The sequence below is a fragment of the Phytophthora sojae genome (genome assembly GCF_000149755.1).
Source record: "Phytophthora sojae unplaced genomic scaffold PHYSOscaffold_8, whole genome shotgun sequence".
In the NCBI taxonomy this organism is placed as follows: Eukaryota; Oomycota; class Peronosporomycetes; order Peronosporales; family Peronosporaceae; genus Phytophthora; species Phytophthora sojae.
This window is the reverse complement of record NW_009258122.1, coordinates 1,193,833-1,221,528: the sequence shown is the minus strand read 5'-3', so window position 1 is coordinate 1,221,528 and position 27,696 is coordinate 1,193,833. Positions and strand designations below refer to the sequence as shown.

The following is a 27,696-nucleotide window of genomic DNA, read 5'->3' as shown; positions in this document are numbered from 1 at the left end:
ATGGCCAAGCTATTCGAGAGGAACCCGCGCAACGTGCGGTACGCCCTCGCCCTCTCTCCTCGTTCGTTCGATCTCTGCTGTAATATTGACGATCTCTGCCTATGGTTTGTGCTCAGCATCGCGTCGTGGGTGATGGCGGCCGGCCTGTTCGCCGCCTGGTACAAGTACGACCAGTGGAAGGACCGCCAGTTTTCGCAGCAGGACGCCAGCCAGTGGAACGAGGCCATCCTGCGCATGCACCCGCAGAAGCCCAGCAAGTCCAAGACGAAGGGCGACGAGGAATAAGCCGATGAGTGAATGCAACGGCCGTTTATCGCTCGCTGTGTCTCATCGTTTTTTTTCTCTTTTCCCTTCTTCTTCTGGTCCGTGCCGGGTCCCAGAGGCACAACTGTAGACCCCTCTCGCCGCTTTTGAAGCAGCACACAATTCAACTTGCAGGCCAGCAGACAAAAGCAAAGCTTCTTTGACGAGATGACGACGCCGTTCGAGAATCCCAGCAAGATCGCCAACAACGTCAAGAGCGGCAAGTGGACGTAAGTGGCTTCGGTGGTGCAGTAGCTGTGGTTGTGGATGAAAACGGTGGTGATGGTGTGACTGTTGTTTTGGTAGAACCCCTCTTCTTGTTGCCGCTGGCGTGGGAGCTGCCGCTTGGTACATGGCGTCGAAGCGTGACCACGCCGAGCCCGTTTCTCCCGAGCGCGACCCGCGCAGCTCGCCTCCGTCCAAGATGAACAAGTAGCTGGAAGCAAGATTTGGTCGGTTGCCATGAAAGGCAGGGACTCCGATCCTCTGAGTGATTTAACAATTTACTTTTTTTTACTGAAGATCATGCCATTTTATTGTTGTTGCGCACCTTAGTGATGCTACAGGCTGTCGAAACAAAAAACTGTTTTTGCTGTCGCCTGCAGCCAAAACATCAAGAGGATTGAAAACCTTTCAATCAAACTTGATCAGTCGCACCGAAGAGCTGAGTGTAAAGCTTTCACTCTCCTGTCGTCCCAGCAACGCTTACTTTGTATCTGGACCAAGAAGGAGAAGACTGATGTCGGGAACAGCACCGGGACGCGGAAGTCCGCGCCATTTGGAATGGGTGGAAGAAACTTAGCGCGGAGCACGTAGACCTCTATGTCTCGAGCGGCGTGGGCCGGACGCTCATCCGCCTGGAGCACAGCGGGTTTAAATGCTCATTAGCAAAGCCACTGCTGCTGCTGCTGTGCCCCGACCTAAATAACTACAAGGCGTCGATGGCGTATGTGCACGGCGGCAACTTCGCGCTGGCTGTCGGGACACCGGGCCAAAGGCCGTGGCTAGGGGAAGGAGCACCAGCGAACGGAACCCCCTTGGCTCACTTGTCCGCAGGTGTGGACGCGTCTCCGCCGCTTGCACTCGGACGGTTTATCACTGAACATTTCGATACCGTCGTGGACAAGACGGATGGATCAAGCATAGATGTGCTTTCGTTGCCGGACTTGGAGGTGTACGGCGACGTCACCTTCGCCTTGATCAGTTCACTGCAGTTTAGACGCCGCGGTGCTACTTCGGCCGCGGATGATGGTGTGCCCGTCGAGTCGCAATTGGTTTGTGCATTCATCCTCGACCGAATCAAGGGACGTCCTCAGGCCCAACGACATCTCACGATGGGTTGATACCGTCAGCGAAGGAACATCGCAATGAGTGGTAGTGGAGAGCTGAAGCAGATCACATGTAGTCCTACTAAAGTATCCTTCACTACACTGCATAATTAAAAAAAAATGGAGCGTACAGTGGCGTGTTGAATTTGACATTTTGTTGCTTAATGTACAGTAGCACTGGAGCAGTAGTTTGCTACCACGCTATTCACGAGAAGTCATGGTCTGGACTATTCGGCCGATAAAAAACACAGATTCATGTACTCTACATAGTATGACCTGGCAAATATCCCGGCAAAATCTGAATGTGAAACCACGTCGTAAAGGTGATCATGGACATTGCCGACTAAGGGCATCACGAGTAGCAACACAGAGTAACGATGGATTCCGCTCAGTGATTTGAAGAAAATATACTGGAGTACACTTGGTAGTGTACTTGTTGTGAGAAAGTTGCAAACACTGTCGAAACCCCATTAAGCTTCCAATCGCAATAAAGCTGACCAGGCGATAAGCGATGTTTCGGTTTTCGACTATGTATCTTCTTACACTCCGTGTTACATGCAAGTGCCATACTTCCTATGAGAACAACGGTACGTATTATAAACATTGTTTGTAACGTCGGTAGTGAAACACTTAGCTACTGTACTAAGTAGAATTTACGAAAGTGATATGTAAGTAGTTGTGTAGCTCTACTACCGAGCTTCGCTGCAAAAAAGCTTGTTCACAGGTCGAAGACCTGGGCAAAAAACTTGTAACTTTCCAAAACCGGGTACCAAACCGAGTCTCTCTTTCTTAGTAGTAATGTTTAAGCTAATATCTGCCGGAATCGGGTCCGTCGATAAATGCTAAGATTTATGCACATTATTTACCAAAGGTTGATACTAATTGTTCATTCTTTACCAAAACCTGCGTTCAAACACTTACGGACGCTCCAGTACACTATGAGAGCGTCATGGCCTCGCTGAAGGCGTATCAATTTGCGCCATAATCGACCAAGCTTAGCTGAAGATGACCAATATGACTTGTCTAGCTGCAGTCTGCATTTTTTACATGTCAATTTGCTCAATACTCAATCACTTAGCCGAAGATGCCCAACCTCGTGTCTCTCGCCAAACCAACCAGCTCAACTCGACAGTGACACGAGCATCGTTCGTTTGAATTAGGCTTTCTTAACCTGCGTTGAAGCGCCCACTTCCAAGGACTTGGCACATTAACGTATTTCTCATTCCGCAATTTACCCTCAAGTTAAAAGGTCAAGATCAGCGCACCATGCATCTCTCCTTCGTTCCGCTAGCTCTCCCGTCTGATCGTTAGCACACAACATAGTACTAAATGAGCACAGTATACCTTACCTGCAAACTGAATGAAATAGCTCTCTCGTTGCTGGCGTCAACGCAGCCATTGGACGCTGACCAGGGTGTTATTCCCGGGCAGATGCTGTGGCTGCGAAGCAGGCGCAGAAGATGCCCACGTTAGAATCAACTAGAGAGTTCGGCTGGTAGTGCTATTTTAAAATCCTTAAAAGGATTAAAAACAACACAACTTTGGGATTTACTCAATTGTTATCCGTTATCATCGTCCATGAAACCATTCGCCGACCTGTGTACCCTCCCGGAGCAACGCTCCGGGTTGCCTATACCGAATGAGCGGTATCAGTAACTTGTAACGGTGGCTGGCCTCCAGTTAATAAAGCAACTAAGTTTTGAGCTACTACACTTCTGTGACGATGTACTAAGTAAAAGTAACAATTTGATCATCATTTTTCATGCTGTAATCGCCAGCATCGAATCGACAGTTGTAGCAAACTTTCCTTCAAAATCTGCTGGGTACCCCGGGATATTTACCAGACCATACTAAGTAGGGAAGATTTTTAAACAGGTCATATGCAGGTCTGGTCTTTTTTGGTCCGTAGGACCAAAACAGGACCGAAATAAAATTAGCCTCCAAATGGGACCTAAAAAAGAACAGGGTTTTTAAAAAACTCTATAATTGTATAGGTAAACGGGAATTAGATGTATTATGCATTGGAGGGGAAATTGCATAAAAGAAAACCGTGTCAGGGCCTTCAACCTGCTGTCAACCGTTAATTGTCAGTCATGCTGCGGGTAACCCGGCTTGTACGTCGCTCGACTCTAGCTGCCCGGGCCGTCCGACTTGGTCTATCAACTTGGGCTTCCTGGGAACGCATCGATGCTAGACCTCCATGATCACCCCTGCCACCACGAGTTGAAGTTGCCCTGCCACCTCGAGTTGAAGCTGTACGACCACCGCGAGTTGAAGCAGCACGACCAGCGCGACTGGTTCGTGAGATCGACGACCTAATGGCTTCACGACGCGCAGCGTTAACACGCGATGTCAAATCGACCGCAACTGGCAACTCGATCTCCCCCGTGAGCTGGGGCAACAGCTCTGCGATTAGAGATATCGCCAAGCAGTTGCACGTAATGTGTCGATTGTCGATACGAAAGCGGGAATGCTTGGGTGTGGCGCAGCGATGGATGCGTTGAGTTCCCGGTTGAACCGCTCCAGGGGGTTGTTGGTTCGGCTTACCACTCCCAAATCCATGCCATAAACATCCCACACATCGACTGGAAAAATGTTGATCCATGTGCGACGAAAATACTTCCAGAAACGATCCCACCGAACCGCCGAGTACTCAATCTCTTCGGTACGGCAGCGAGACATAATCAACTCGGAGACATAGTTGATTCCGTGGGGATCGACATGAGCAGGTACGATCACGGTTAGCATGTCCAACACGCCGACTTCCATCGCAATCGAGATCTCCTGGGGTCGGATACGCATCTTCATCATGCGTCGTCGGGTCGCTTGCTTGAAGTGAAACAAGCATCCGATGACCCTGGCGTGCGGAAACTGGTAGGTCACTGAATCGATCAGCGCTGCCTCGAAGTCGCAGACAACACTCCCAGGTTGAAGGTGACTACCCGTGCAGTCATTCATGAACCGCATCAACTGGTATAGTTGATGGGTTTTGCCAGTCGTAAGAGCGTAAACGCAAGGCACGAACACGCCACTTGCTGCGTCGCTCACCATCAACACGACACACCGGTAGAACGACCTCGGGACGCACCGGAAAGTTCCGTCGACGGACATCTGCGAGCCCGAATACCGAAGTAACTCCAGCAGTCGAGAGTCCGCCCAACCCAGCACACGCTGTAGCCGCTCGCCCTCCATGAATTCGTGGTGGAACTGGAAAAATTCAAGGTAGTCCCTTGAACCAGGCTCTGCGGTGCAACCTCGACCAATCCATGCACGTTTCCACCGAAATGAACACGTCTCGTGCGGTACACACGTTGCCGGACTTGATGTCGTGTCAGTCCTTGAACAACCGCGCTGTCGTCTCTGACGAAAAACGGCTCGGGACCGCCAACCAAATCTGTTGCGCCGTGTGTGAAAGGTGCATAATCGACAATCGATCAACCTCGGCCTTCATTTCATCGGTGACGTCAACGTATCGGCTTGGAGCTTGGCCCGTCCCTTCACAAGTGTGTGGCGTAAAATTGTAGAACACATCTCGCGCAAAACTGTAGTCGACTTTCCCTTTGCACCCCGGAGTACGTCGGTAAAAGCTGCACCGGAAGGAAATCTTGCGCGAGGACTCTCGGGCTTTCGTGTACTGATGGCCGTTGAGTTGGATGCCGGTGCGATGCGCTGTCGCGACGAGGTCGATTCCCGCATGCCCTTGACGCCCTGACGCAGAAGGTTGAACTGCGAGCTCGTCGCCTTCGTCCTCACTGCTAACAGTCTCCATTTCAGGGTCGTATGCGTCAGAGTCGTCCAAACTGCTGCTGGCTTCGCTGTCGTCCATGTCATAGCGGGAAGAACCGAGAACAAGTCCGCCGGGCAGCCTGGTCACATCCCCTTGAATGGGCACGCTTGAGCCACCGCTGGGTACCGAGTCATCGTCAACTTCAATATCTCGCGGGGGAGTCCCAGTCGGCGAGTCTTCATCATCGCTGTCGTCATCACTGGTGAAACAGGGTTCTCGATCCCCATAAACAGGAGAGAGATAGCCAGCATCGCTGTCAGCATCACTGTCGCTCGCCGACGCTCCTCCACGATCCGAATTGAAGCCAAATTCCCACTGCTGGTCGAATTCACCGTCGCTGCGGTGGCTTGAAGAGGTCGGAGTTGATGCGGTGGTGGTTGGCATCACGACTTGACGCAGAGCAGGGGTTGCAGGGGTGGAGGCGGCGAAGGCGAAGAGCTGGTGGGTTGTCAGAAAAAATCCGAATGAACACAAATTCACACCGTTAGAGCAAATCCCAACAGCAGCTAAAAATTTTGTTACCAGTCTAAACCTACGTAACTACTGGTATGTTTGGAAACCCCCGTTCAATCGCATAATGTTACTATTAGATCGAATTGGTTCAGACAATAAGAGTCCGTCAGTATTCGAACTTGTGTATTCTTAGCAGCACAATCCCACGTAACGGAACTTGGAGCTCCCTGTTCAATCGCATAGTGCTTGAGAATGTTCAGAAATCCAGCCTATAGGAAGCCTTCACTATAGAAAGTTTTCCGTTTTTGTCTTTTCAGTGTCGATATACAACTTCCCAACCCTGGACAATCTCATGATGTTGGGAATAAATAGTCTAAAGATTTAAAATAGACAATAAGGCCGAGTTTTGATGGAATAGTTCCACCATGCAATAATATTAAAAATCTTTGGATGTTCTAAGGGTAGCACCCTGTTACATAGACCACCTCTGTAAGCCTAAACTTGGAATGGCCCAAACTACGATTTAGATCGAGATTTTGAGATCCAGTCTTCAGTCCGGTACACTTAGTACTCAGCAAACTAACGGTGATTTGAATATAACAAACATTGGATGAAGGGGCCAGCTCTGATCAAATGGCGACTACCGCTTTACCGGGCGCCGCTAAAGGGGTGGCTAGCCCCTCCATTTGTCGTCGTTGCCTTTACATAACCTTTTTCAACCGCCTATTCAAACGATAGTAATAGCTTCGTAAACTTAAAGGTCCTCGATACTAAACGTACGAGGAAGATAAATTAATCTAGAAATTATCCTATATTGACCAATTCTTCCTTTAGTACACCGTTTCCATTGTTGTTATGCAATATGCTCTACCACACGGACATGTACCGAATTTCAGACATGTTGTGAACCAAAGTATAATCCCCAGCAGTACTCTAAGTCAACTAGCCCCAAAATACTAAGCTATATCATCTACTACTACTAAATATCACGATATTATATATCAAAGTGAAGAGGGTCTAAAATTAGCGTGTTTCGTAGTGATACCATTTGGGTCTCGGCATCCAAACGAGACCACCGGGGAAATCATACTTATTTCCCGTTCGGTCTCGTTTTAGATGTCGTAGGACCAAAACAGGACCAGACCTGCATAAGACCTGTTTAAAACCTTACCACTAAGTAGAGTACAGGAAGCTGTTCGTTTATGGATTTCTGCGAATGCGGCCGAGTCTAGCTTGAGTGAGGAAACTTGCCGGATGGTGTCTCGTGAAAAGAGTAGCAGCAAACTACGTTTCCAGTGCTACATTAAGCAATAAAATGCTAAATCCAAGATGCCACCGTAAGTTCCACTTGTTTTCAGATTATATCTAACTGACAGTATTTTTCACTCTGTTTTTTGACATGAGGATAACGGCGCGGAACTCTGCGAAGTCGACTGTATCGTTTGAATGTAACACGCGCGTGCACGAATAGAGCTCTTCGTTCTCCCGTTTTTCACCTCACCAGCCACTCTACTCAACTCAAACTCGACGGACAAATCCGCACCAGTGCTCTACCCCTCCTCGTTCTTGCCAGTCTTGCCAGCCCAGGCACAGTCGCCACCGACAACGTCTGCAATGGACCCAGCGCGCGCACCCAACCTCCAGCAGGAGCTATCGTAGTCGATTAAACCGGCAACTACAACGGCAGCTTCCGCACCGTGGCGAGGGAGTGGCCAACATCCCCAACACGACAGATGAACACACGCTCTTCGTGTTCCCCGGGGTCTACCGTGAACAAGTGTTCATCGATCCGTTGAATGGCCCCTTGGTGCTGCAGGGCTACACCTGCGACACCATGTCGTACGCTGCGAACCAAGTGACCATCACCCAGGCCAAGGCTCAGCGCGACATCCCAATGGACTACATCGGAGACCGCAACTACCCGACCAGCACCATGGGTCTCGCGGCGAGCAACGTGAAGATGTACAACCTCAACGTCGCCAACACGGCCGGCAAAATCGGCGGTAAAGTGGGTCAGGCCGTGGCTGCGTACGTGGGGAACGGGACGGACTACGGCTTCTACGCGTGTAACTTCAGTTCATACCAGGACACGCTCTGTGCGATGAACGGCAAGCAGCTCTACGCTCGCTCGTACATCGGAGGTGCTGTCGACTTCATTTTCGGCAAAGTCGCGACTGCGTGGTTCGAGGACTGCGATATCGAGTCGGTCGGAAAGGGGTACATCACTGCAAACGGCCGCTACAGTGAGGAGAATCCGTCCTGTGTTCAATAACGCGGGCGTGTACGGCCCCAGTGGATTTAATTCGACGTATCTGGGTCGCCCATGGCGTCCCTATTCCCGCGTCGTGTTCGAGAACAGCGAGCTCAGCGACATCGTCCGTCCGGACGGGTGGAAGATGTGGAACAACGACACCAACACGGCCAACATTTTCTACAAGGAGTTCAACAACACTGGCCTCGGTGCGGCCACCGACAAGCGAGTGACTTTCAGCGGGAAACTGGACAAACCGGTGCTCATCACGGACACCTTCGGCGAGAAGTACACGTCGGAGTGGTGGGTGGACGCCAAGTATCTGTAAGAGCTCGCGATGGCCGTAGAGTGTGGAGTTGCTCGAGCGTAGTCATGAGGATCAAAACCATGAATACAAGGAAGTCTGTCTGTGGGGGGTGGGGGTGGGGGGGGCAATAGAAGTACTTCCCGTAACACAAAGAAAACTTCAGCATTTCTTGAAACCGAAAATGAATACTACCAGAAAAACTAACAATGGACATAATCGATTTCGTGCTGCTAGCCTTCCCCCACAGTCTGGCTTTGCTGATTACCTTTTCTGGTGATTGAAGTATCTCAAAGCTAGCAGTGAAAGCACTTGGAGAAGGGCGATAGAGGCGAATATGATTCCAAAGTGGCTCCAAATCTCTTCGTACTTGATGTTGTACTCTTGGCCGATGTACTCTTTTACAGTGACGGAACCGAGTGACAACGGCGAGTTTCCAAGCGGCTGACAGCCAATCTGCGAGCCCGCGTTTACATACAACTTCGTGTCTTTATCGTACGTCGCCTCTTTCCAACAGTCACCAAACACAAGTGAGACGAGAATTGACAGTGCGGGGAGATGTAGTAGCACCACCTGTACATGTCCGGGATCGATGCAGCGGGGGAATTGAAACCCGAGAAAAGCATGAAGAAGGAGTTGAGGAGGACGCCCACGATCGCGGCCAACTCGACAGTCGGGAGGGCGTGCACGAGGAACTGACCCAGGTATGTCTCCACTAGCACAAACAGCGACACAGCTACCCAGTACAGCAGACCAGTGTAAATCGAAGTGAAGCCCAGCATCGGGTAGAATACAACGGAGAAGATCAATCCACTTGCGAATGCGTACGGGATCTCGACCAAGAGTACACTGTACGTCTGCGAATTCCGCTCGCGGTAGTACGACGCGCGCTCTTGAGCAGTAAACGGTAGAACGCCTACGAACGAGATGTTTCCTTGGTACATCGCTGTCATCAAGATCACCCCCACGGCCGAGTTCATCCCTTGATACGTCGTGAAGTCTTCCACGACAAGTAGCAGACCGAAGGCTGAGCCCAGACCCAGCGCAATCACGAGTCGTGTGAGGTTGTACGACGGGGTCCGCCAGTATGCCGTAAAGAAGCGTCGAGTCACTAAACACACCTGCGTCCAGGAGCTGGCAGCTCGGTTGTGGTTGAAAACAATCTCCGAGTTAAGGTCGGAAGCAGATTCGGCGACACCTGGACGATTGAGTTGACGCAGGAGGGCGGCATGCTCCTCACTCTCTCGAAAATGGTGCGCGAAATCAATATACCGAGTCACCCGTTCATCCTCCAATGCCTCGATGCCTGCACCGATACACTCGAGCGTCCAGGTTGCTGAATTTCGACCTTGAGATAGACGAGGAGCGCCGGGGATGGATTCAAAGTAGTCGATCAGACGCTCGCCCGTGCGATTACTTGCCAATTCGTTGTGTAGAACGCCAAAGTAGACCATTTCGCCGCCTTGTTGCAGCAGTAGCAAGGTGTCGAAGAGGCAGAAAATGTCGGAGGACGGCTGATGAATGGTGCACACAACGGTCCGACCGCTGTCGGTCACCTTCCGCACAGCGTCCATGACGGTTTTGGCTGCGTGAGTGTCGAGGCCACTGGTCGGTTCATCGAGGAAGAGTACGCTGGACTGAGCTGCGAGCTCGACACCGATGCTCAATCGCTTCATTTGCTCTTGCGTCCGACCGCGGATGGTCTGATCAGCAATTGAACGCAAGTCTAGTAAGTCCAAACACTCCTCCACAGTAGCGCGTTTGGATCGGATAGAAACACCACGCTGTTGGCGCAAGAACGCGCTAAACGTGAAAGCTTCATGGATCGTGGATGCTTCCGAGTTTACGCTTCGTTGCTCGCAGTACCCGGTGCAGCGTCGCATCGTGTTAGTGGTAGCGGGGTAACCATTGAGCAAAATCTCACCGCGAATGCTGCCTTCCGTCTTGCGTCCAGCGATCACATCCAGTAGCGTGGTTTTACCAGCACCGGATGACCCCATGAGAGCGGTCATTGTACCTGGAAGTGCGTATCCACTCACGTCCTTGAGTAAGTTTACCGATTCCTGCTCGATGTTCACCGAGTACCAAAGGTTTTTGAACGCCAGAGTGATCGGCGCAAACGCTTCTCGCTCCTGTATGCTCACCATGACGTCTACTTCCGGTCCAGGTAAGCTTGAAGCAGCAGCAACACACGGTGTCGAGATCGTCGCATAGTGATTTTCCGTTGGTGTTTTGTTGCTGCTGGGCTTGAGCTTCTCCTCAACCATACTTCTACTGCAGGATTTGGGTCCATCGTGGCGATAGAACTCGAGGATGGCACTCGTCGCTGCGATAAAGAAAATGTTGGCAAAGACGAGGTAGAGCACGCCCGCCCAGATCCACGCAGGGCTTGACGGGACGTCGTACGTGAAGAGCAAGTACTTGCCAATGGTCTTGTTAAACTGCTCGCAGTAGTCTTGACCGCCGTAGACGCACACACTGAACTTCGATGAGCGGTACTGACTCACAGCCACCGACCGCAGACACCACGCGAGGGGGTTGATCCAGTACAACCAGGAGAAGATGTTCAGGTTGGGCAACAGCGCTGTCATCGCCAAGAACGACCCGGTCACGGCGGTGCTGACCAGGATCAAGCTCAGTCAGAGGAGAAGGTAAAGCCCGATGTCGGGCACTAAGCCACAGGCCCAGTACACGACGGACCCAAACACGACGCACTCGACTACAATATCTGGGAGGAGGGCCGCGATGTATGCGATCACGAAGGACGTAGAGCGGTAGAAGTTGGCTCGGCGGTGCTTGTAGTAAATCTCCCGAGCTTCCATGAACGTCGGGATCTCGGACGCTTGGCCCACCGCCATGAACACCGCCGACTGGTAGAATATGCCTAGCGTCACCTGGATATTCGCGAGATCAACCTTGTAGAACGTACTACCGTAAGTAAACGCGCCTCCGAGAACCAGAATGCCACGAACAAGCAGGAATTGCCGCCGTCGAAGAGCGATCTTTGTTTGCCAACGGATCGCCAACCACGTGCTGCTCCAGAAGGACCAGTAGAACACTTGTGTTTTTGACAAATATCGTTCCGCGACCTGGAGCCGTTCGCTGTCCAATGGTGCAGCCAGCGCTAATAAGAGGTTTTGGTGCAGTTCGGATTGCTGAAAACGAATCGCAAATTCGCTGGGCACTCGCGGCCACGAGCAAGAGAGGCTTCCGCGTTGAATAATTTCGTACTGTTGCTGCTGGTCGGTGGCGAGATCCAGGAGAAAGTCGGCGATGTTACGATCTGAGGGACACTAGAAACCGAGACTTCGAAAATAGGGAAGTATTTGTTCCCGTGGGCCCTGGTAAATCACTTCGCCATTGTTGAGAAGCAGAATATTGTCGAATAGCTCGAACACTTCAGGTGTGGGCTGGAGGAGGGCCATGACCACCGCCGTCTGTTCCTTCCTAGCAATCTCTCGCTGCCTGAATGCGATGTCGAATGCGGTAGCACTGTCGAGGCCGGTGGTGACCTCGTCCATGAAAGTCGCGAACTTCGTGCCAAACACCATTTCGCCGGTTGTCACGCGTCTGCCCTCACCTCCAGATACCCCACGACTCAAGTCGTTGCCGATCTTCGTATCCCGACATCCTTTCAGTCCGAGCTGTTTAATGACGAGATCCGGGAACCGATAATGCTGCTTAGGTGACAGCAATTCTTGTTCTGGTAGAATTGATGTCGGATCACCACAGCATGCATGAGCGAACTCCAAGGTCTCTTGCACAGTCAGCGATGAAAAGTGTTGGTCACTTTGTGGCACGTAGGCGGCAAGCTGCGGCAACTTTGGGAGAAGATTCTCCCAATCCACACCATTGTACGAGATGCTTCCTTCGATCATAACGTGCTTGTTCATCGGCAGCTGGCCGCTCAGCGCCTTCAGAAGCGTCGACTTGCCCGATTCAGGCTGTCCTAGCACGAGGGTGAGAGTCCCCGGTTCGAAGACAGCGTTTACCCGGTTCAAGATGAACCTCGACTTGGTAATCTTGCCACAGGTGAGTTTGCTGGCTTCGTCTTTGATACTGTTGAGCAGAGACGGCAGCTTGGGAGTTAAGTTGTTCGGTGACCTCGTGATGGTGACTTGAGTCTCAACAACCACGGAAAGCTCGTTGCAGCGTATCTCCATCTTCAGCAATTGGTTTGGAAGCGTTGGCCTCGGCTGAGAACCTGATCTGGGGGGGGGGGTGCGTCGAAGAGAGCGAAATGGTGAGCGGATCTTTACAACAGCAGCGCGTTCGCCCACCTCAGCGCCATGGTCGTGCACACCGCGGAAACAAAAGCTTCGACCACGATGTCCGTTCACGTAAGGTTTCGTGGCGTGCGTAGGAGCCATAACGCTTTCTTCTGCTGAAGTTCTCGCACTCGAATGCCATGCTACCAGAGTCGATCTTGATAGTCCAACAGCATACAACACTGTAAGTTAAATCGTAACCGTGGTCAAACAGGCTAACAGGATAGAAACCACACTCCAAAATTCTGACACGACAAAACCAGCACTCGTCACTACAGACTTTCGAGTAGGCGTCCCAGCGCACGGGGGTTGCCTTTCGCCATACCGTACCAGATGCCCCCCCCCATTCCCTTTATTGAACGGCGCGCGCGGGAGGGGGGGGGGGGGGGTAGAAGACTCACAATCGGGTTCATCTGGGACTGAGTGCCTCGAAGTCGGTTCCACTTGTAGAATGGCCCTCGTTTTACAGGAACCAACACCGGCACCTTCGCCCACCCCAACACCATTGTCGAACGCACTGTGGCTGGAAACGATGAAACGAAAGACGCTCACCACTTCACAACCTTCTCTGCTGCGTAGACGATCAACATCAACCGCTTACTTGCAAGCAAAAAGTTCAAGTCGGGGGTCCATGAGCATCGGAACTCCAACACCGTTCACCGTTGCAGCCGACGCCAATCAAGCATGCTCAGAACCTTGAGCCCAACAACGACAAACCGACAACCGCCATCGCTCGAACCGCGCGATCTCGCCAGTCGCTTCGCGCTCGCGCGATCCAACGACCATTAGCTTCGTTCCTGCCGCAGCATTTGTAGCCCCGTACCGGCACTCCCACAAAGCAGCTAACGACACCAACCACGCCTTTGGTCGTCTTCACCAACTCGAATTTATTCATCACCACTCTCGGCCACTGCAGCACCGGAGCTTTGTGTTAGGCTGGTCACTGTCGGGGGCTATCCTATGCACCGCTATGCTGACGTGACGGCTAGTCAACGCGGCTGCAATGTGCAAAATGGGTTCGCCCATGTGATATCCAAGATCTCACTCCGGTACTCGCCCGCCGGCCTGCAACATGCTGCCGGCAACTTGGCAATGCCGGTCACGCAGTGCCTGCAAAGCGCCACTACGAATCCGCCACGAAATGCCTGCATCCATTTGGGCGGGACTCAACCGTTACGCGGGCTTGACTTGAGTAAAGTAAGTGCTCCTGGTTCGCCCAATCAGAGAGAGTCTGAGCTGCGGTTTTCCGCCAATCCTCTGCCGTGAACCCAACCAGCCGTTGGGTATTCAGTTCACACAGCCGAAAGGTCTCCGGCCTCATTCCGACATTAGCGCCGGCAGGCAGGCTCCATGGCGATCCTGCGCGCTGCAGCGCTGGTGGCCGCACTCGGCACGCTGGCCGATGCGTCCACGGATATCCCGGCCCAGCTGTATGGGAACACGGCCTACTCCCAGCCCACGACCCCCTCGGAGCTCCCCACCGCGCTCTCCGACCTCGTCAACACCGTGAGCAACTTGACCTCCTTCTCGTACAACCTGCAGCGCGCGCTGCTGTGGAGCGCCGGCTGGGTGCGCGCCAACCCCGACACTGCCGGCTCCAGCTCGGCGTTCGACGACGTGTCGAGCGACTACGTGCAGGTGTACGTGCTCTGCGGCCGCACCATGGCCGACGTGTTCCAGTCCGCCTCCGCCTTCGACAACGACACGGCGTGCCCCATCCTGAACTGCAAGAGCAACGTCATCACATACACCGAGGCGAGCTGCGACGTCGACTTTGCGGCCGAGAAGGCGCTCTGTGCGCTGAGCTCGGGCATCACGGTGACGCCCAAGTCGCACGACGGGCCCCTGTGGTCCCTGGACGGACAGATCGACGCCGACAGCTTCGACCCGCAGATCTACCAGTACGCAGGCAGCACGAACAGCACGACGCTGTACATGTTGGCCCAGAAGAGCTCGTGGAGCATGACCGACGACTCGTGCCCTAACAGCGCGACGTTCATCGAGCCCTGCATCAGCGTGGACGCCAGTTCTGTCGAGGAGGACGCGCAGGAGAAGACGTGGTGCGAGCCGGAGATCGATCTCGGGGTGCAGCGCTGGCTGGCGGAGGAATACGCGGCCAATCTTGCGTCCAGTGGCGGGGGCTCGGACTCGTCGTCCAAAGTTTCGTCCACTGTCGCCATTATTCTAGGAGTCCTCCTCGGAATCTTCGTGGTCGGGTGTATCGTCTTCTTCTTCATGTGGCGCCGCTCCAAGAACTGGCACAAGGACGGACTGCACGACAACGACCAGAACACGTTCTTCATGCAGGCGCAGTCGTTCCGCGGCAACCAGCCGCAGGGCGGGGGCAACGTCTCGGGCCAGTACGTGTCCAACAACGGGCCGCACCCGAGTTACGACAACGCCATGCAGATTGAGGCGGTGAACGAGAGCTTCCGCATGCGCTCGCCTGAACTGGCGGCCTTCTGCGACGACCAGGAGCTCATGCTCAAGCGCATCGCGTTCGCAGGTATCATCTACAGGGAGCAGATGTCGAGCGGACCGAACGGAGAGGTGTGGCGTGGAGAGTACGAGGGCCAGCAGGTGGCTATCAAGTGCACAGTTGCGGCTGCAGTCGCAAGCGCCGCCGCCGCTGCCAACGCCAGTCGCGGCTCCAATGCCATGAACGCGTCTGCTCTGGTCAATGACAAGGAGCTCAAGGCCCTCGTGGACTTCACCAAGGAGATCCGCATGGCTGCGTTCCTCGACCACCCGAATATCGTCCGCTTCGTCGGCCTGTCGTGGCGTACACTGCCCGATCTGTGCATGGTGTCGGAGTACGTTGCGCTCGGAGACCTTGCGCACTTCCTTGCCCAACCGGACAGCAAGAGTTTGACCTGGAGGGAGGACAAGCTGCCTATCGCGGCGGACATCTCGAACGCACTCGTGTACCTGCACTCGTTGTCGCCCATTGTGCTGCACCGTGACCTCAAGTCGCTGAATGTGCTGCTGACCGAAGACCTGCAGGCCAAGGTGAGCGACTTCGGCCTCAGTCGGGAGACGAGCTTCGACGAGACCATGACTAGCGGCGTCGGCACGCTGCTCTGGACTGCGCCCGAAGTGCTGCGCGGAGAGCGGTACTCGGAGAAGGCCGACATCTACTCTTTCGGTGTCGTGCTGGCCGAACTGGACACGTGCATGCCCCCGTACGCCTACAGCCAAGGCGGGCGCAAGAACAAGGGCAAGAACGACATGGACTGGGTGCCCCTCATCGCCAGCGGGCGCGCGTCGCCTCCGTTCCGACCTGACTGCCCGCGCGCGATCCGCGACCTCGCGGCTCAGTGTCTCGACCAAGACCCGAGCAAGCGCCCGCCCGCCATGCAGATAGTGTACATGCTGCGATCCAAGATCCCGCCCACGCTGTAAATTCACTCACTCTATTGTTCCAAGCCCACACACAGGGGGCTACTCCATCCATTTAAGCTACAAATGGCATCGCAATTCTTTTTCATGTTCGTACACTGCCTAGTGTCACCGGCTACTTGACGGCTTCAAGTTGAAGTGATCTAGTAGTCAGATCCACCCGAGATGGCTACATCGGCATAATGTGCATGTTCGCTGCGTATTGTTGCACCGTTGACGTTGCACCGTTGACAGCATCCTCGGCTTGCTGCAGTCGAGCACCTCGGCCGCACCAGTGACGATACAGCCATCGCCGTGGCTTGCGCGCAAAATACTCGGCGGGGTCTCGTTCGCGCCCATTGCTGCGACTTGGAACGAGCGGCGCTGCTTCTTGCGTACAGTGAAGTAACGACTGCAGCCGAGCGTCGAGGCAGCATCGCTGCTGCCTGGGCACAGGAGTGCTCATGGGCGTTCAGCAGAGGCCGTTGCTGACGGGTCGAGCCAGTCAAAGTGCACTCGAGCTGCGCCGCTGTCTGAAGATGCAAAACGTGGTCATTGCGGCATCGCACGGCGGAGCAAAAGAGCCGACAGACGTGCGGGCGTCGGCATCGCAGCACTAACCAACCGGCAGGCTGGTACGCAACGCGGGTGTTGTTGCTTGTGGTGGCGAATTGGTGAGGAGAGTCGGTCGTTGCGGTGAGGCGGAGGCCCACAGCAGCAGCAGCAGACACCTCGTCAACCGCCCGACGCTGCAACTCTCTTGATCGACAATGGGGCAGCGAGAACCCGTGAAGCTTGTTATTCTCTCAGCTGGGTCTGGAGTCACAGGGAGCTCCACAGTCGATGCTGGCAACGACACCTCCAGCTCACTACCGGAACGAACGGTACAAGCTCCGTCACCCACGAAGCCGGCGTCCTCTCCGGAAGGATCTTCGGTCACGGACGATGAACTCGGGATCATTGTCGGCGGCAGTCTCATGGTCGTGGTCATGCTCAGCATCCTCATCATCGGCCACCAGAGGCGGCGAAGGATGAAGAAGGACGCCGCGCTGGAACCTTCACCCGGTACACTTGAGGCATCCACCCGGCGTTCTCCAGCCAACAACGCCCCGGGGATGTACGTCCTGGACAACAATTCGTACCTGTCGTCGTCGATTTCGTTTGGTTCTCGGGCGTCCTGCTTCCTGCAGGCAGAGTCGGAAGATTGCGAGTCTTGGAACCACCCCGTAGTGCTGGCGGTTCGCGTCTCCGTGAATGAGATTTCTCTGGACGAACTCGTTGCGCGTGGCACCAACAGCGAAGTATATCGCGGGCAATATCGTGACCAGGTTGTGGCGATCAAGAAGCCGCTCCCGCAGTGGCTCGGAGACCGCAAAAATGTCGATGCCTTCTTCGAGCGGGTGAGGATGTTGACGTCTCCGGCGTTGACACACCCTGGCATCGTGTCGTTCCTCTGTGTGTCGTGGAGATCGCTCGTGTATGTGTGTATGGTGTCTGAGTTTATGGCGGGGGGAGACCTCCGTTCGTTCTTGAGTCGACGACAACACCAAGTGTCTGGAGCGCGCGATGACTTCGCTCGCCGAGGGTTTTGCCGTCAGAAAGTATACCTCGCATCCCAGATCGCGAGCGCGCTGAGCTTCCTGCACTCGCAGGGGCTGGTGCACGGAGCGATACGCTCCCCAAACGTGCTTCTGGATGAAAATCTCAACGCCAAGTTGACAGGATTTCAAGGCAGCAGCGTCCAGCCGCCAGTTGGCCGTAGAAGCCCGACCCACGATGCCGCTGCAGTCACGCCAGTACCACCGAAGCTGCTGACTGCGTCCGTGCCGATAGCAGTGACGGAGAGGATACGACGAGAGCGCTCTCGGATCGGAGCTCTTTGGAGCGCGCCCGAGGTGCTCCGAGGCGAGCGGACGAGTGCTCAAACTGACGTTTTCTCGCTCGGAGTCGTGCTGTCGGAGCTGGACTCGCTGTCGGCGCCCTATGGCTATAGTGGCCGGTTCGGCGAGCACGCCGACAGCTCTGAGCTGCTCGAGAAAGTCGCTATGGGGCATGTCCGCGTGCACTTCGCCAGCTCTGGACGAGGCAGACACGGCCGACGGGGGTCGTCGTCGCCCGCAGAAGTGGTGGACGCCCGCCTTACCGCCACGGTCGTGCGTCTGGGCAAGGCGTGCGTGGCGCTGGACGCCGTCGAGCGCCCATCGGCCGCACTGGTGTCGGCCGAGCTGCACAAGCTGCTGCAGAGTACCGACCCCAAGCTTAGTCGTACGCCGAGCAAGCAAGGACCGCCGGCGTAAGCTCGTCGGCCTTGTCGGCGCCATGTCAAGGCCAACGTGGCGATCTGCCTGCAGCCTGCAGCGTCCCGTGGCCAGCCGTTTTCCGCCAGCTGTGCCAAACCTCATAGATACTTTCGCGACAACTTCAACATGCCATGCCAACCTTAAAGAGTCGGTCGGGTGGCGTGAGTCGCCGCAACAGCAGACAACAACAACCAATAATGTAGCAAAATGTACTCTACACGCCTCGGTTACCAGCTAACTACCAAACGATACTAAACAGCGAGCGAGCGAGCGACATCGGTCGGTAGTTTATTTCGTGGCGTCGGCCCAGCAGACAGACGCCGGCAATTGCGACGGTGGGGCGTTTGAGCAGGAAAGCGCGGCTCCGCTGCGTCCGAAACCCTCGCGCGCTGCGTGTGCGGGGCAAAGCGCTCGCTCGCCGTTCGTGCGGATGTGATCTGGTGGCTCGTGCCGGGAAGAGAACCGCTCGCTATACAATGTATCGTCACCCCGCTCGGCCGAAGCTGAACCCAACGCCCGTGACTGGCATCAGGCCCAAAATCCTCACAAATCCCACCTTGAAAAAACAGTCAAGATGCGGGCTGCACTCAAATTGTGGGTAAGGCATGGGCCATGGTACATCTATACAGCACAAGAGCATTTATATCACATTTTATTCTACCTTGGTTTTACTATGGTAATCCCTCGAAGTACCACCGTCCAACATTTACACTCTCTTCCACTATGACTTCATTTATAGAGCTGATCGGTATGACCAGCACTTCAATCCTCGAATACAATGTGGGTTCGAAATATCGCCGATCTGCTGGCGTGTCTTCATTATCCCTTTGCCCACTCGACCGACCGGTGCAGTGCATTACAGGCAGTGCATGGCCCCCTCTGCGCGCCTGCCAGTCGTGGGCGACACGCCGGTGGTCCTCGCAGCAATGCGCGCGCTGCGTGGGCTCAGGCCGCGCGCGCTGGAGGAATCCGCAGACTCTGGCGGGGGCTTCGACCTGCTGTATCTGATCCCCATCATCCTCGGGGTGCTCGCCCTGGTCTTACTGGTGCTGTGGCTGCTGTGTCGGCGCCCCCGACGCCGGCGCAAGAGCTCCGACAGCTTCCAGGTGTTCGACACGCCGCCCATCATCGAGAGCCGCAGAGGCGCTGGTGGAGACACCTCCGCTGCAATGGCGGACTCGGGGCCGGCCGTGGTGTCCCCCATGGACCCCATGGCGTCCTTCTCGTCCTTCAAGGACCACGACAACTCGACCAAGAACGTCTGGCTCAGCGGCAGCGGACGCACGCTCAACTCTGCGCGCAGCATGTGCAGCAGCCGCAGCTTGACGGCGTCCACCATTGCGGACTTTGTGCTGGGCACGACCCAGCGGGACGAGATCTTCCACGCGCTGCACCACGACGCGAACTTGGCTACGAGACGTCTGGCGGTGGACAAGATCGCCTTCGAGCGCGTGCTGGACGAGAGCTCTACTCGACAGCTGTGGCTCTGCCAGTTCGAGGGCGAGGAGATCGTCGTCAAGAGACTCACGCCGCCCGAGAAGGACGAGGACGCGTTCCCGGCGCTCATGAACTTCGTGCGGGAGATCCAACTCACGGCGTCACTGGAGCATCCGAACATCGTCAGGTTCCTGGGTGTTGCATGGGGCAAGAGTCTCCGCTCGCTGTGCTTTGTCGCCGAGTATCTGTCGAGGGGGGACCTCGCCACGTTCCTGCGTCGAAGCCGCAAGAGGAGACTGCAGATGGTGCAGCAGATTTCGTCGTCGTCGCGCTCGGACGCGTCCGGGGGATCGTCGTCTTCGAATACCGGTACGGTGGTGACGGGGCCTTCCCCGTCCCCTCCTCCGTCATTGCAGAGCTCTGGATCGGGGTTCACACTCACGAGCTGGATCGACGACAAGCTGCCGATCGCTATCGGCGTCTTGCGGGCGTTGGTGTATCTCCACTCTCGCCGCCCCAAACCGATCGTGTACCGAGTACTTCGAGCGAGCAAAGTGGCCATGAGCGACCGCTTCGAGCCGAAGCTGATCGACCTGACGCCGGCTGCAGAGGGAGCGCCGCCAGTGGACCAGGAAGAGCTGGCTGCGGGTGTAGGGAGTGCCTTCTGGACGGCTCCGGAGCTGCTTACAGGGGGAGAACCCACCCAGGCCAGTGATATTTATGCGGTCGGGGTGCTGCTGTTCGAGATCGACTCGGAGGGGAAGCGGCCGTACCAGAGCACGCGCTACTCGCGATCGGGCGAGAAGTTGCGGGCCTTCCAGGTGCTGAACCTTGTCGCCAGCGGAGAGCTGAGGCCTCATTTCGCCCCGAACTGCCCAGTGCAAGTTCGAGAGATCGCGCTCGCATGTATGCGCCAGAACCCCATGCAGCGCCCCACCGCTCGAGAAGTTCTTCAGGGACTGCAGAGTTGCGGCGCAGGCAGCGCAGCGTGATGAGAGTTACCGGTAGTGTACAAGACGGAGGGAGGAAGCGACGCCATTACAGCGTAGTTGAAACAACTAAAGGATTGTAGGAATTGTTGTAGGAATGGACACCAAGTGACGAACAATGAACAGAACGCCGCGTGGTCGTGGACAGCGCGAGGGATAATTACAAGATAATAGCTATGGGAATACTGTAGTTGCTACGCAATACTACGTGAGACTGGGAAGTACGAGGCTGCGCGTAAGCCGGCGTAGAGAGAGGTTCATGACAGCGCCTTAGAATACGTAAGATTCCTCGGCTTCTTCTTGGGCGAAGGCGCGCATGACGAGCTGCATCTGGTACAACGCCTGTGAAGCTGTGGGTCTTGCGTCCGGCTCAAACGCCACACACGCCTTACCGAGATGCACCATCGCTTCTAGAGCTGGAGATGCAGGCGGGGTGAACTCCACGCTGAGTCTGCCACTGGACACGAGCTGGAGGATGGCTGTGTCTGGGATGACTCGACCGGTTTCCGTGATTTTGGCGCTTGCGTATGGGAGTTTGTGCGAGTCCAACTCGCTGAGCACCACGCCGAACGAGAACAGATCCGCCTTCTCGTCGTACCGCTCGCCCAGCATCACCTCCGGAGCCATCCACAGCGACGTGCCCACGCCTGCCGTCATGGTGCGATCACTGCGTTCTCGTGACACACCAAAGTCTGTCAGCTTGGCGCGCCAACTTCTATCTAGCAGGATGTTCTTGGACTTGAGGTCGCGGTGCAGCACCATCGGGTCCAAGCAGTGCAAGTACGTGAGCGCGTGAGCCACATCAAGAGCGACACGACACTTCTCTGCGTCAAAGCCCATAGGACGGTGGTCCACCTCGTCAAACTTGATCAACAGCGCGCGCAGGTCGCCGCCGTCCATGAACTCGGACACCACACACAGATCCGTCAGTGAATCCCACGCCACACCGACAAACCGCACCACCCGTTCATGCTCCAGCGCAGCCTGCAGCTTGACTTCGGCCAGGAACTCCTCAATCTTGGCCAGATCCTTTCTAGATTCCGGCAGCAGCCTCTTGATCGCCACATCTCGCTCCTTGTACGTGCCGCGCAGCACCTCTCCAAAGCCCCCACGACTGATCACCTCACCCGTGACGATCCTGTCCATCGGAATGCGCGCCGCCACAATCGCGGGCTCGTCCCAAAGCCCTCCATGTACGGAACTCGGCCAGGCCGAGTCATTGTTGTTGTTGTTGTTGCTGTTGGCTGTGCGCGCGCTGCTACTGTTGCTGTCACTGTAGCCCATGGCCCTCCTGAAGCTCTCGTGAGCCTCAAACGAGTTGATCCGGCTGCGCGCCGACGTGTCGAAGGTGTCGAGGTCCACTGTGTCATCGAAGCTGCGCTCGAAGCTCTGCCCGTCCTTCCGCACGGACGGGTCGCTGGCCAGGAACGACGTCGACTGCTGGTCCAGTCTGCTGGACGAGCTGTGGCTGCCCGTGGGCTTGAGCACCGCCGGCGGCTGCGAGCTCGTGTTCATGGGCGACGTCATGACGTAGAAGCCCGCGTGCGCGTCCATGGAGCCCGTGAGCCGCAGCTTCGTGGCCGCCGCGTTCACCGAGTGCTGGTTGGCGACCGTGGCGATGCCCGGCGAGAGCTGGCTGGCTGGCGGGTTGGGCGCCAGGTTCACGTACGGCTCGAGCGCCAGCGCCTTGTTGCGCCGGCGCTCGCGGCAGTAGAAGAAGAGCCCCGCGGCGACGAGCAGCACGGCCAGCAGCCCCACGGCCGCGCCGATGACGATGGCGTACGGGAAGTCGGAGGCATCGGAGGAGGAGGACGAAGAGGAGGCGGCCGAGTCGACCAAGTGCCGCCGCAAGCCGCGCGCCATTGTCTAGGGTATTGTATACAACACTTGCGCGCTGCTCGTCTTGTTGCTTGATGGACGCTGCAGGAAGTGCGTTAGTATCGGGAGGTGACGGGCGGCTGTGTTTTTGTTCACCCTCTGAAGCCAAAACCCTCCAGAAAAGCCCGGCGCAAGGCTGCTGCTTGGTGTAAGCACGCCCCAAAGCTCCCGAGAGCATGTGACGTGAGATATGTCTACTGTACGTCGGTGGTTCGCAGCCGTCGTTGTCGTTGGAGAGGAGAGGATGGCACGGACAAGGGTGGAGAATGCGTGCAATTTATAGCGATGGCTCGCGTCTTGCTGTAGTTTTCCTTCCTTCGTTGAAGCGGAAGCTCCTTTTCCGTGGGGTGGGTCCGGACCCTGTCAACGAGACGATCACAGCCCCGAGATGGCTACATCGGCTTCAAAACTGCTGTTTCCAGTCGAATGCTGTTGACCATGAGCACGAGAGCTGCTGGCGTCGCGCTCTCTGTAGCGAAAAACTCTGCGGCACATGTCTTATTGATGCGAACGGAGGAATTGGCGTTGACATGTGAGCAAGAATAGTTTAGCTTTAGGCAGCGGGTCTTTTTGTGTATTTCCCAGTGGATCTGCGTTGGTTGCAGCGAAGGCGGTGAGCAGCAACTTGATCGCCCCCGATAAAAGTTTCACGGACGGCCTGTCGCCTCGTTAAATGGGAAGGGCCCGAAGTCGGTCAAGGACAGCCCTACAGTACTGCAGACTCTGGATTGTGGCCCACGCTGGATGACAACGCCATCCACTAATGGTGCTCCATGGCTCGAACGAAAAAAACTATATACGTGACCTCGTGTACAGTAGTGATAGACTTTCATCCTGGCTAAACATTTGTATTTACCTCTCCACGAAATTTACTACTGCCATCGTTCTACCGTGCTTCGCGTTTTGGCGGCTTAAGCCGCCACCGACCCGTTATAAGCGACCACGCCGGCGTCTTCGTCCAAATCGAAGTACAAAGTGGTGGCGTTTGTCGACGTGTTGATATTGAGCTCGCTCTTCTCGTGGCAGTAGTCGACCATGCCGTCCGTCGGGTACAGACTCTCTAGCTGCACCATGAAGGACGAGACCTTGTTGTAGAGCTTCGTGCCTTTGAAGTTGATGGACCCCTTTGAGCCACCTCTGGCGATGGAGGCCCCAGCGCAGTATTGGTCCTCGTACCACGCAATCTTCGCTAGACGCGAGAGCCCGCTCCACTCCGAGTCTTTGCTGTGGTCGTCCAAGCAGTGCGAAATGGTGTAGCAGCGCTGCGAGTGGCTGAAGCCGAACCCCATGAAGCGGTCGTTGAAGTACAGGTGCATCTTGGCGTCGACCACTGTCAGTAGTGATAGAATCGCCAGCAGGAGCAGCATGGACTTCATACTTGAGGGCTGTTTGTGCGAACGAATAATGAGGACAGCACGTCCCAATTATTTGTCGACCTTGCAAGCAGGTAGGGAACGCAATATCCACGTGATGACTATCAAGTAAGAAAAATTATTGGTTGGGCGGCCACACACAATGGCTGGCATCATCTATTGAGATATCGTGGCTTTACTGATAAGACCAAAGACCATTGTTCGACTTCCACCGCGTTCAACTCTTGTACTTCCGAAGTATCTGAGCTGCACGACCATGGCTGCACGTTCAAGTGGGCAACCGGAAGCAAAGTTGGTCGTGTCGAACTTGTCACCAGCTGGCGACAACTTGCCGAAGATGGAGATCCGATGCAAGGAGCTGTCTGTACTCGTCGAGACTCGAACGACCGAGAACCTGCAAGTGCCGTCCATTGCCAACAGCGCCAAGTCTGCACTGCACCGCCTTACGTCCCGTACGAAATACAAGCGGAAGTTCATCTTGAACCGCGTGAACGCTGTCTTTGAACCGGGGACTCTCACCCTCGTGCTAGGACAGCCTGGTTCAGGTAAGTCGACGCTTCTGAAGGCGCTGAGCGGCCAGCTGCCGATGAACAAGCACGTTATGATCGAAGGAAGCACCTCGTACAATGGTGTGGATTGGAAGAATCTTCTCCCAAAGTTGCCGCAGCTTGCCGCCTACGTGCCACAAAGTGACCAACACTTTTCATCGCTGACTGTGCAAGAGACCTTGGAGTTCGCTCATGCATGCTGTGGTGATCCGACATCAATTCTACCAGAACAAGAATTGCTGTCACCTAAGCAGCATTATCGGTTCCCGGATCTCGTCATTAAACAGCTCGGACTGAAAGGATGTCGGGATACGAAGATCGGCAACGACTTGAGTCGTGGGGTATCTGGAGGTGAGGGCAGACGCGTGACAACCGGCGAAATGGTGTTTGGCACGAAGCTTGCGACCTTCATGGACGAGGTCACCACCGGCCTCGACAGTGCTACCGCATTCGACATCGCATTCAGGCAGCGGGAGATCGCCAAGAAGCAGCAGAAGACGGTGGTTATGACCCTCCTCCAGCCTACACCAGAAGTGTTCGAGCTCTTTGACAATATTCTTCTACTGAACAGTGGCGAAGTGGTCTACCACGGACCTCGTAGCCAGGTTTTGCCGTATTTTGAGAAGTTGGGCTGGCTCTGCCCCTTGGACGTTGATGTGGCCGGTTTTCTCTTGGACATTGGCACCGACCAGCAACGTCAATACGAAGTTGTGAGGCCTGGAAGTGTGTTATCGAGTCGGGTACCTCGTTTGAGGAGTCAATTTGCGCGTCATTTCCGGCAATCTCGAACTTTTGAACACACAATGAGAACTCTGGGTGGTCCTTGGAGCAGCGAGTTGCTGTACATTGCTGATCATTTTTTCGTAAAGACTCCCGAATTCCGACAATCGCTTTGGAGCAGCTCACTGACGCTTCTCCGCCGACAAATGGTGATCACGCTTCGGAACAAGAAGTTTCTTTGTGTTCGAGCCATCATGGCGGTGCTTGGAGGCCTCATCTACGGCACCACGTTCTTTCATGTCGACCTCACAAACGTCCAAGTGACGTTGGGGATTGTGTACCAGACTGCAATCTTTCTGTCCATGGGGCAGGCGTCCGAGATTCCAACGTTCATCAAGGCACGGGAGGTCTACTACAAGCAGCGTCGAGCTAATTTCTACCGCACGGGGGCTTTTGTCATCGCGTACCTCACAGCAGCTTTGCCTGTCATCGTTGGGGAGTGCGTCATTTTTGGGTCGTTGGTGTACTAGATGTGTCGGTTTGTCACGGAGTTTGGCCCATTCGTGGTGCTCCTGCTGAGCATGATTCTATCCAGCGTGGGTTTGAGCGCTTCGTTCTTGACTTTAGCCGCGCTTTCGCCCAGTCTCGATGTGGCTCAACCGCTGTCGACGTTGTCGAATATTCTCTTCAGCGTGTTTGCTGGGTTTGTGGTGCCCATGGCTCCGGACTATTTTTCGTGGTTGTACTGGGTTAACCCCGTGGCGTGGTGCGTGCGTTCGGTCATGGTGGACCAATATCGCTCGGCAGAGTTTGACGTGTGCGTCTACGGTGACACCAACTACTGCCAGCGTTTCAACAAGACGATGGGCGAGTATTTGCTGTCCCAGTATGACGTGCCGCAGAGTGGGTGTGGGGTGGCGTCGTCTACCTTGTGCTGTTCAACTTCCTCTTCGTTGCGATAACGACTTACATACTGGAGCACAAACGCTTTGACGCCGCTCCGGCAAGTGTAAACGGGACGAAATTGGTCAGGAAGAAGATATCTCAGAGGAAGAAAGATCCCTATCAACTGCAACTGGAGCATCAAGACTTGCACGAAGATGGAAGAGCTGGCTATTATTTCAAACTTGCTTCGCCTGGACCAGCAAATCCATTCGCAATGCACTCGATTCACGGAGGCGTCATTGACTTTCACGCGGTTCCACCCAAGTTCAAACCAATGACGTTAGCGTTCGTGGATCTTTGGTACTCGGTTACAGTGAAGCATGAGCCTGTTCACTTGCTGAAGGGGATCAGTGGGTATGCACTTCCTGGCACAATGACTGCTCTGATGGGGTCATCTGGAGCCGGCAAAACGACGCTCATGGACGTGATCGCTGGACGCAAGACATCGGGTCAAGTTCGAGGTGAAGTTTTGCTGAATGGGTACCCCGCGTCTGATCGAGCGATACGGTGATGCACTGGATACTGTGAGCAACAAGATATTCACTCCGACGGATCTACTGTACGCGAGGCTCTTACATTCAGCGCCTTCTTGCGTCAAGACAGCGATATTCCCATTGCTGCCAAGATTGAATCAGTGGACGAGTGCTCGGATCTCTTGGGCTTACGCTCGAACGCTGATCGACTGGTTCGAAGTCTCACGCATGAGCAGCTCAAGCGATTATCCATCGGTGTCGAGTTGGCCGCTCAGCCCAGCATCCTTTTCCTGGACGAACCGACAAGTGGTTTAGATGCTCGCTCTGCCAAAAGCATCATGGAAGGCGTGCGGAAAGTCGCAAACATATTGTGTGCACCATCCACCAGCCTTCTTCCGACGTCTTCTTCCTCTTCGACAGCTTGCTGCTGCTACAACACGGTGGTGAGATGGTTTTCTTCGGTGAACTGGTCAATAAGGCACCAGATCACTGCGAGTGCGGCCATTTAATTGACTACTTCGAGGCGGTCCCAGGCATTCCTCGCTTACCCGAGGGTCAGAACCCAGCCACTGGGATGCTCGAGTGTATCGGTGCTGGAGTGGAAGGATCTAGTGATGAACAATTGACCTCAAATGTTGACTTTGTGCAACATTCAGAAGAGCCCCGAGTATTTATCGCTCATGCGTAAATTCGACCAACCAGGCATCGGTAGACCTGCACTCGATCGGTTGTCGAAGATCCAATTTCAAGCGAAACAAGCTTCAAGCTCGAGGACGCAGTTGTGGTTGTTGACTCGACGATTGTTCACGACGTATTGGAGGACGCCGTCGTACAACCTCACAAGACTCGTGATTGCGTTGGGTCTGGGCGTGGTGTTCGGGCTGTTGCTTGTGGGTGAAGACTTCGGAAGTTACCAAGGAATCAACGCGGCTGTGGGGGTGATCTTGATGACAACGCTGTA

At 55.0% G+C, this 27,696-nt stretch overlaps 8 protein-coding genes across 8 annotated transcripts; 5 read left to right on the top strand and 3 right to left on the bottom strand.

Annotated features, from left to right (window-relative positions):
* On the top strand, positions 1-285 carry PHYSODRAFT_519494 (hypothetical protein; the record flags this gene model as incomplete). The annotated part of the gene is made up of 2 exons (XM_009535182.1): positions 1-38; positions 117-285. 2 exons carry the CDS (start codon positions 1-3, stop codon positions 283-285), a joined length of 207 nt encoding a protein of 68 aa, XP_009533477.1.
* Positions 286-1,244: 959 nt separating this feature from the next.
* On the top strand, positions 1,245-1,646 carry PHYSODRAFT_304510 (hypothetical protein; the record flags this gene model as incomplete). The annotated part of the gene is made up of 1 exon (XM_009535181.1): positions 1,245-1,646. One exon carries the CDS (start codon positions 1,245-1,247, stop codon positions 1,644-1,646), a length of 402 nt encoding a protein of 133 aa, XP_009533476.1.
* Positions 1,647-3,835: 2,189 nt separating this feature from the next.
* On the bottom strand, positions 3,836-5,802 carry PHYSODRAFT_337508 (hypothetical protein; the record flags this gene model as incomplete). The annotated part of the gene is made up of 3 exons (XM_009535180.1): positions 3,836-3,946; positions 4,275-4,838; positions 5,071-5,802. The coding sequence occupies 3 exons, from the start codon at positions 5,800-5,802 to the stop codon at positions 3,836-3,838; spliced, it is 1,407 nt and encodes a 468-aa protein (XP_009533475.1).
* A 1,398-nt stretch (positions 5,803-7,200) lies between these two features.
* On the top strand, positions 7,201-8,450 carry PHYSODRAFT_337507 (hypothetical protein; the record flags this gene model as incomplete). The annotated part of the gene is made up of 4 exons (XM_009535179.1): positions 7,201-7,208; positions 7,445-7,526; positions 7,577-8,088; positions 8,165-8,450. 4 exons carry the CDS (start codon positions 7,201-7,203, stop codon positions 8,448-8,450), a joined length of 888 nt encoding a protein of 295 aa, XP_009533474.1.
* A 5,594-nt stretch (positions 8,451-14,044) lies between these two features.
* Positions 14,045-16,096, top strand: PHYSODRAFT_563622 (hypothetical protein; the record flags this gene model as incomplete). The annotated part of the gene is made up of 1 exon (XM_009535178.1): positions 14,045-16,096. One exon carries the CDS (start codon positions 14,045-14,047, stop codon positions 16,094-16,096), a length of 2,052 nt encoding a protein of 683 aa, XP_009533473.1.
* Positions 16,097-19,574: 3,478 nt separating this feature from the next.
* Positions 19,575-20,801, top strand: PHYSODRAFT_563620 (hypothetical protein; the record flags this gene model as incomplete). Its single annotated transcript, XM_009535177.1, has 1 exon — positions 19,575-20,801. The coding sequence occupies one exon, from the start codon at positions 19,575-19,577 to the stop codon at positions 20,799-20,801; it is 1,227 nt and encodes a 408-aa protein (XP_009533472.1).
* Positions 20,802-20,998: 197 nt separating this feature from the next.
* On the bottom strand, positions 20,999-22,661 carry PHYSODRAFT_563616 (hypothetical protein; the record flags this gene model as incomplete). Its single annotated transcript, XM_009535176.1, has 1 exon — positions 20,999-22,661. The coding sequence occupies one exon, from the start codon at positions 22,659-22,661 to the stop codon at positions 21,069-21,071; it is 1,593 nt and encodes a 530-aa protein (XP_009533471.1). The 3' UTR covers positions 20,999-21,068.
* A 977-nt stretch (positions 22,662-23,638) lies between these two features.
* On the bottom strand, positions 23,639-24,022 carry PHYSODRAFT_371548 (hypothetical protein; the record flags this gene model as incomplete). Its single annotated transcript, XM_009535175.1, has 1 exon — positions 23,639-24,022. A coding segment is annotated over one exon (384 nt), but the record flags the coding sequence as incomplete, so codon positions are not given.
* Positions 24,023-27,696: the final 3,674 nt, after the last annotated feature.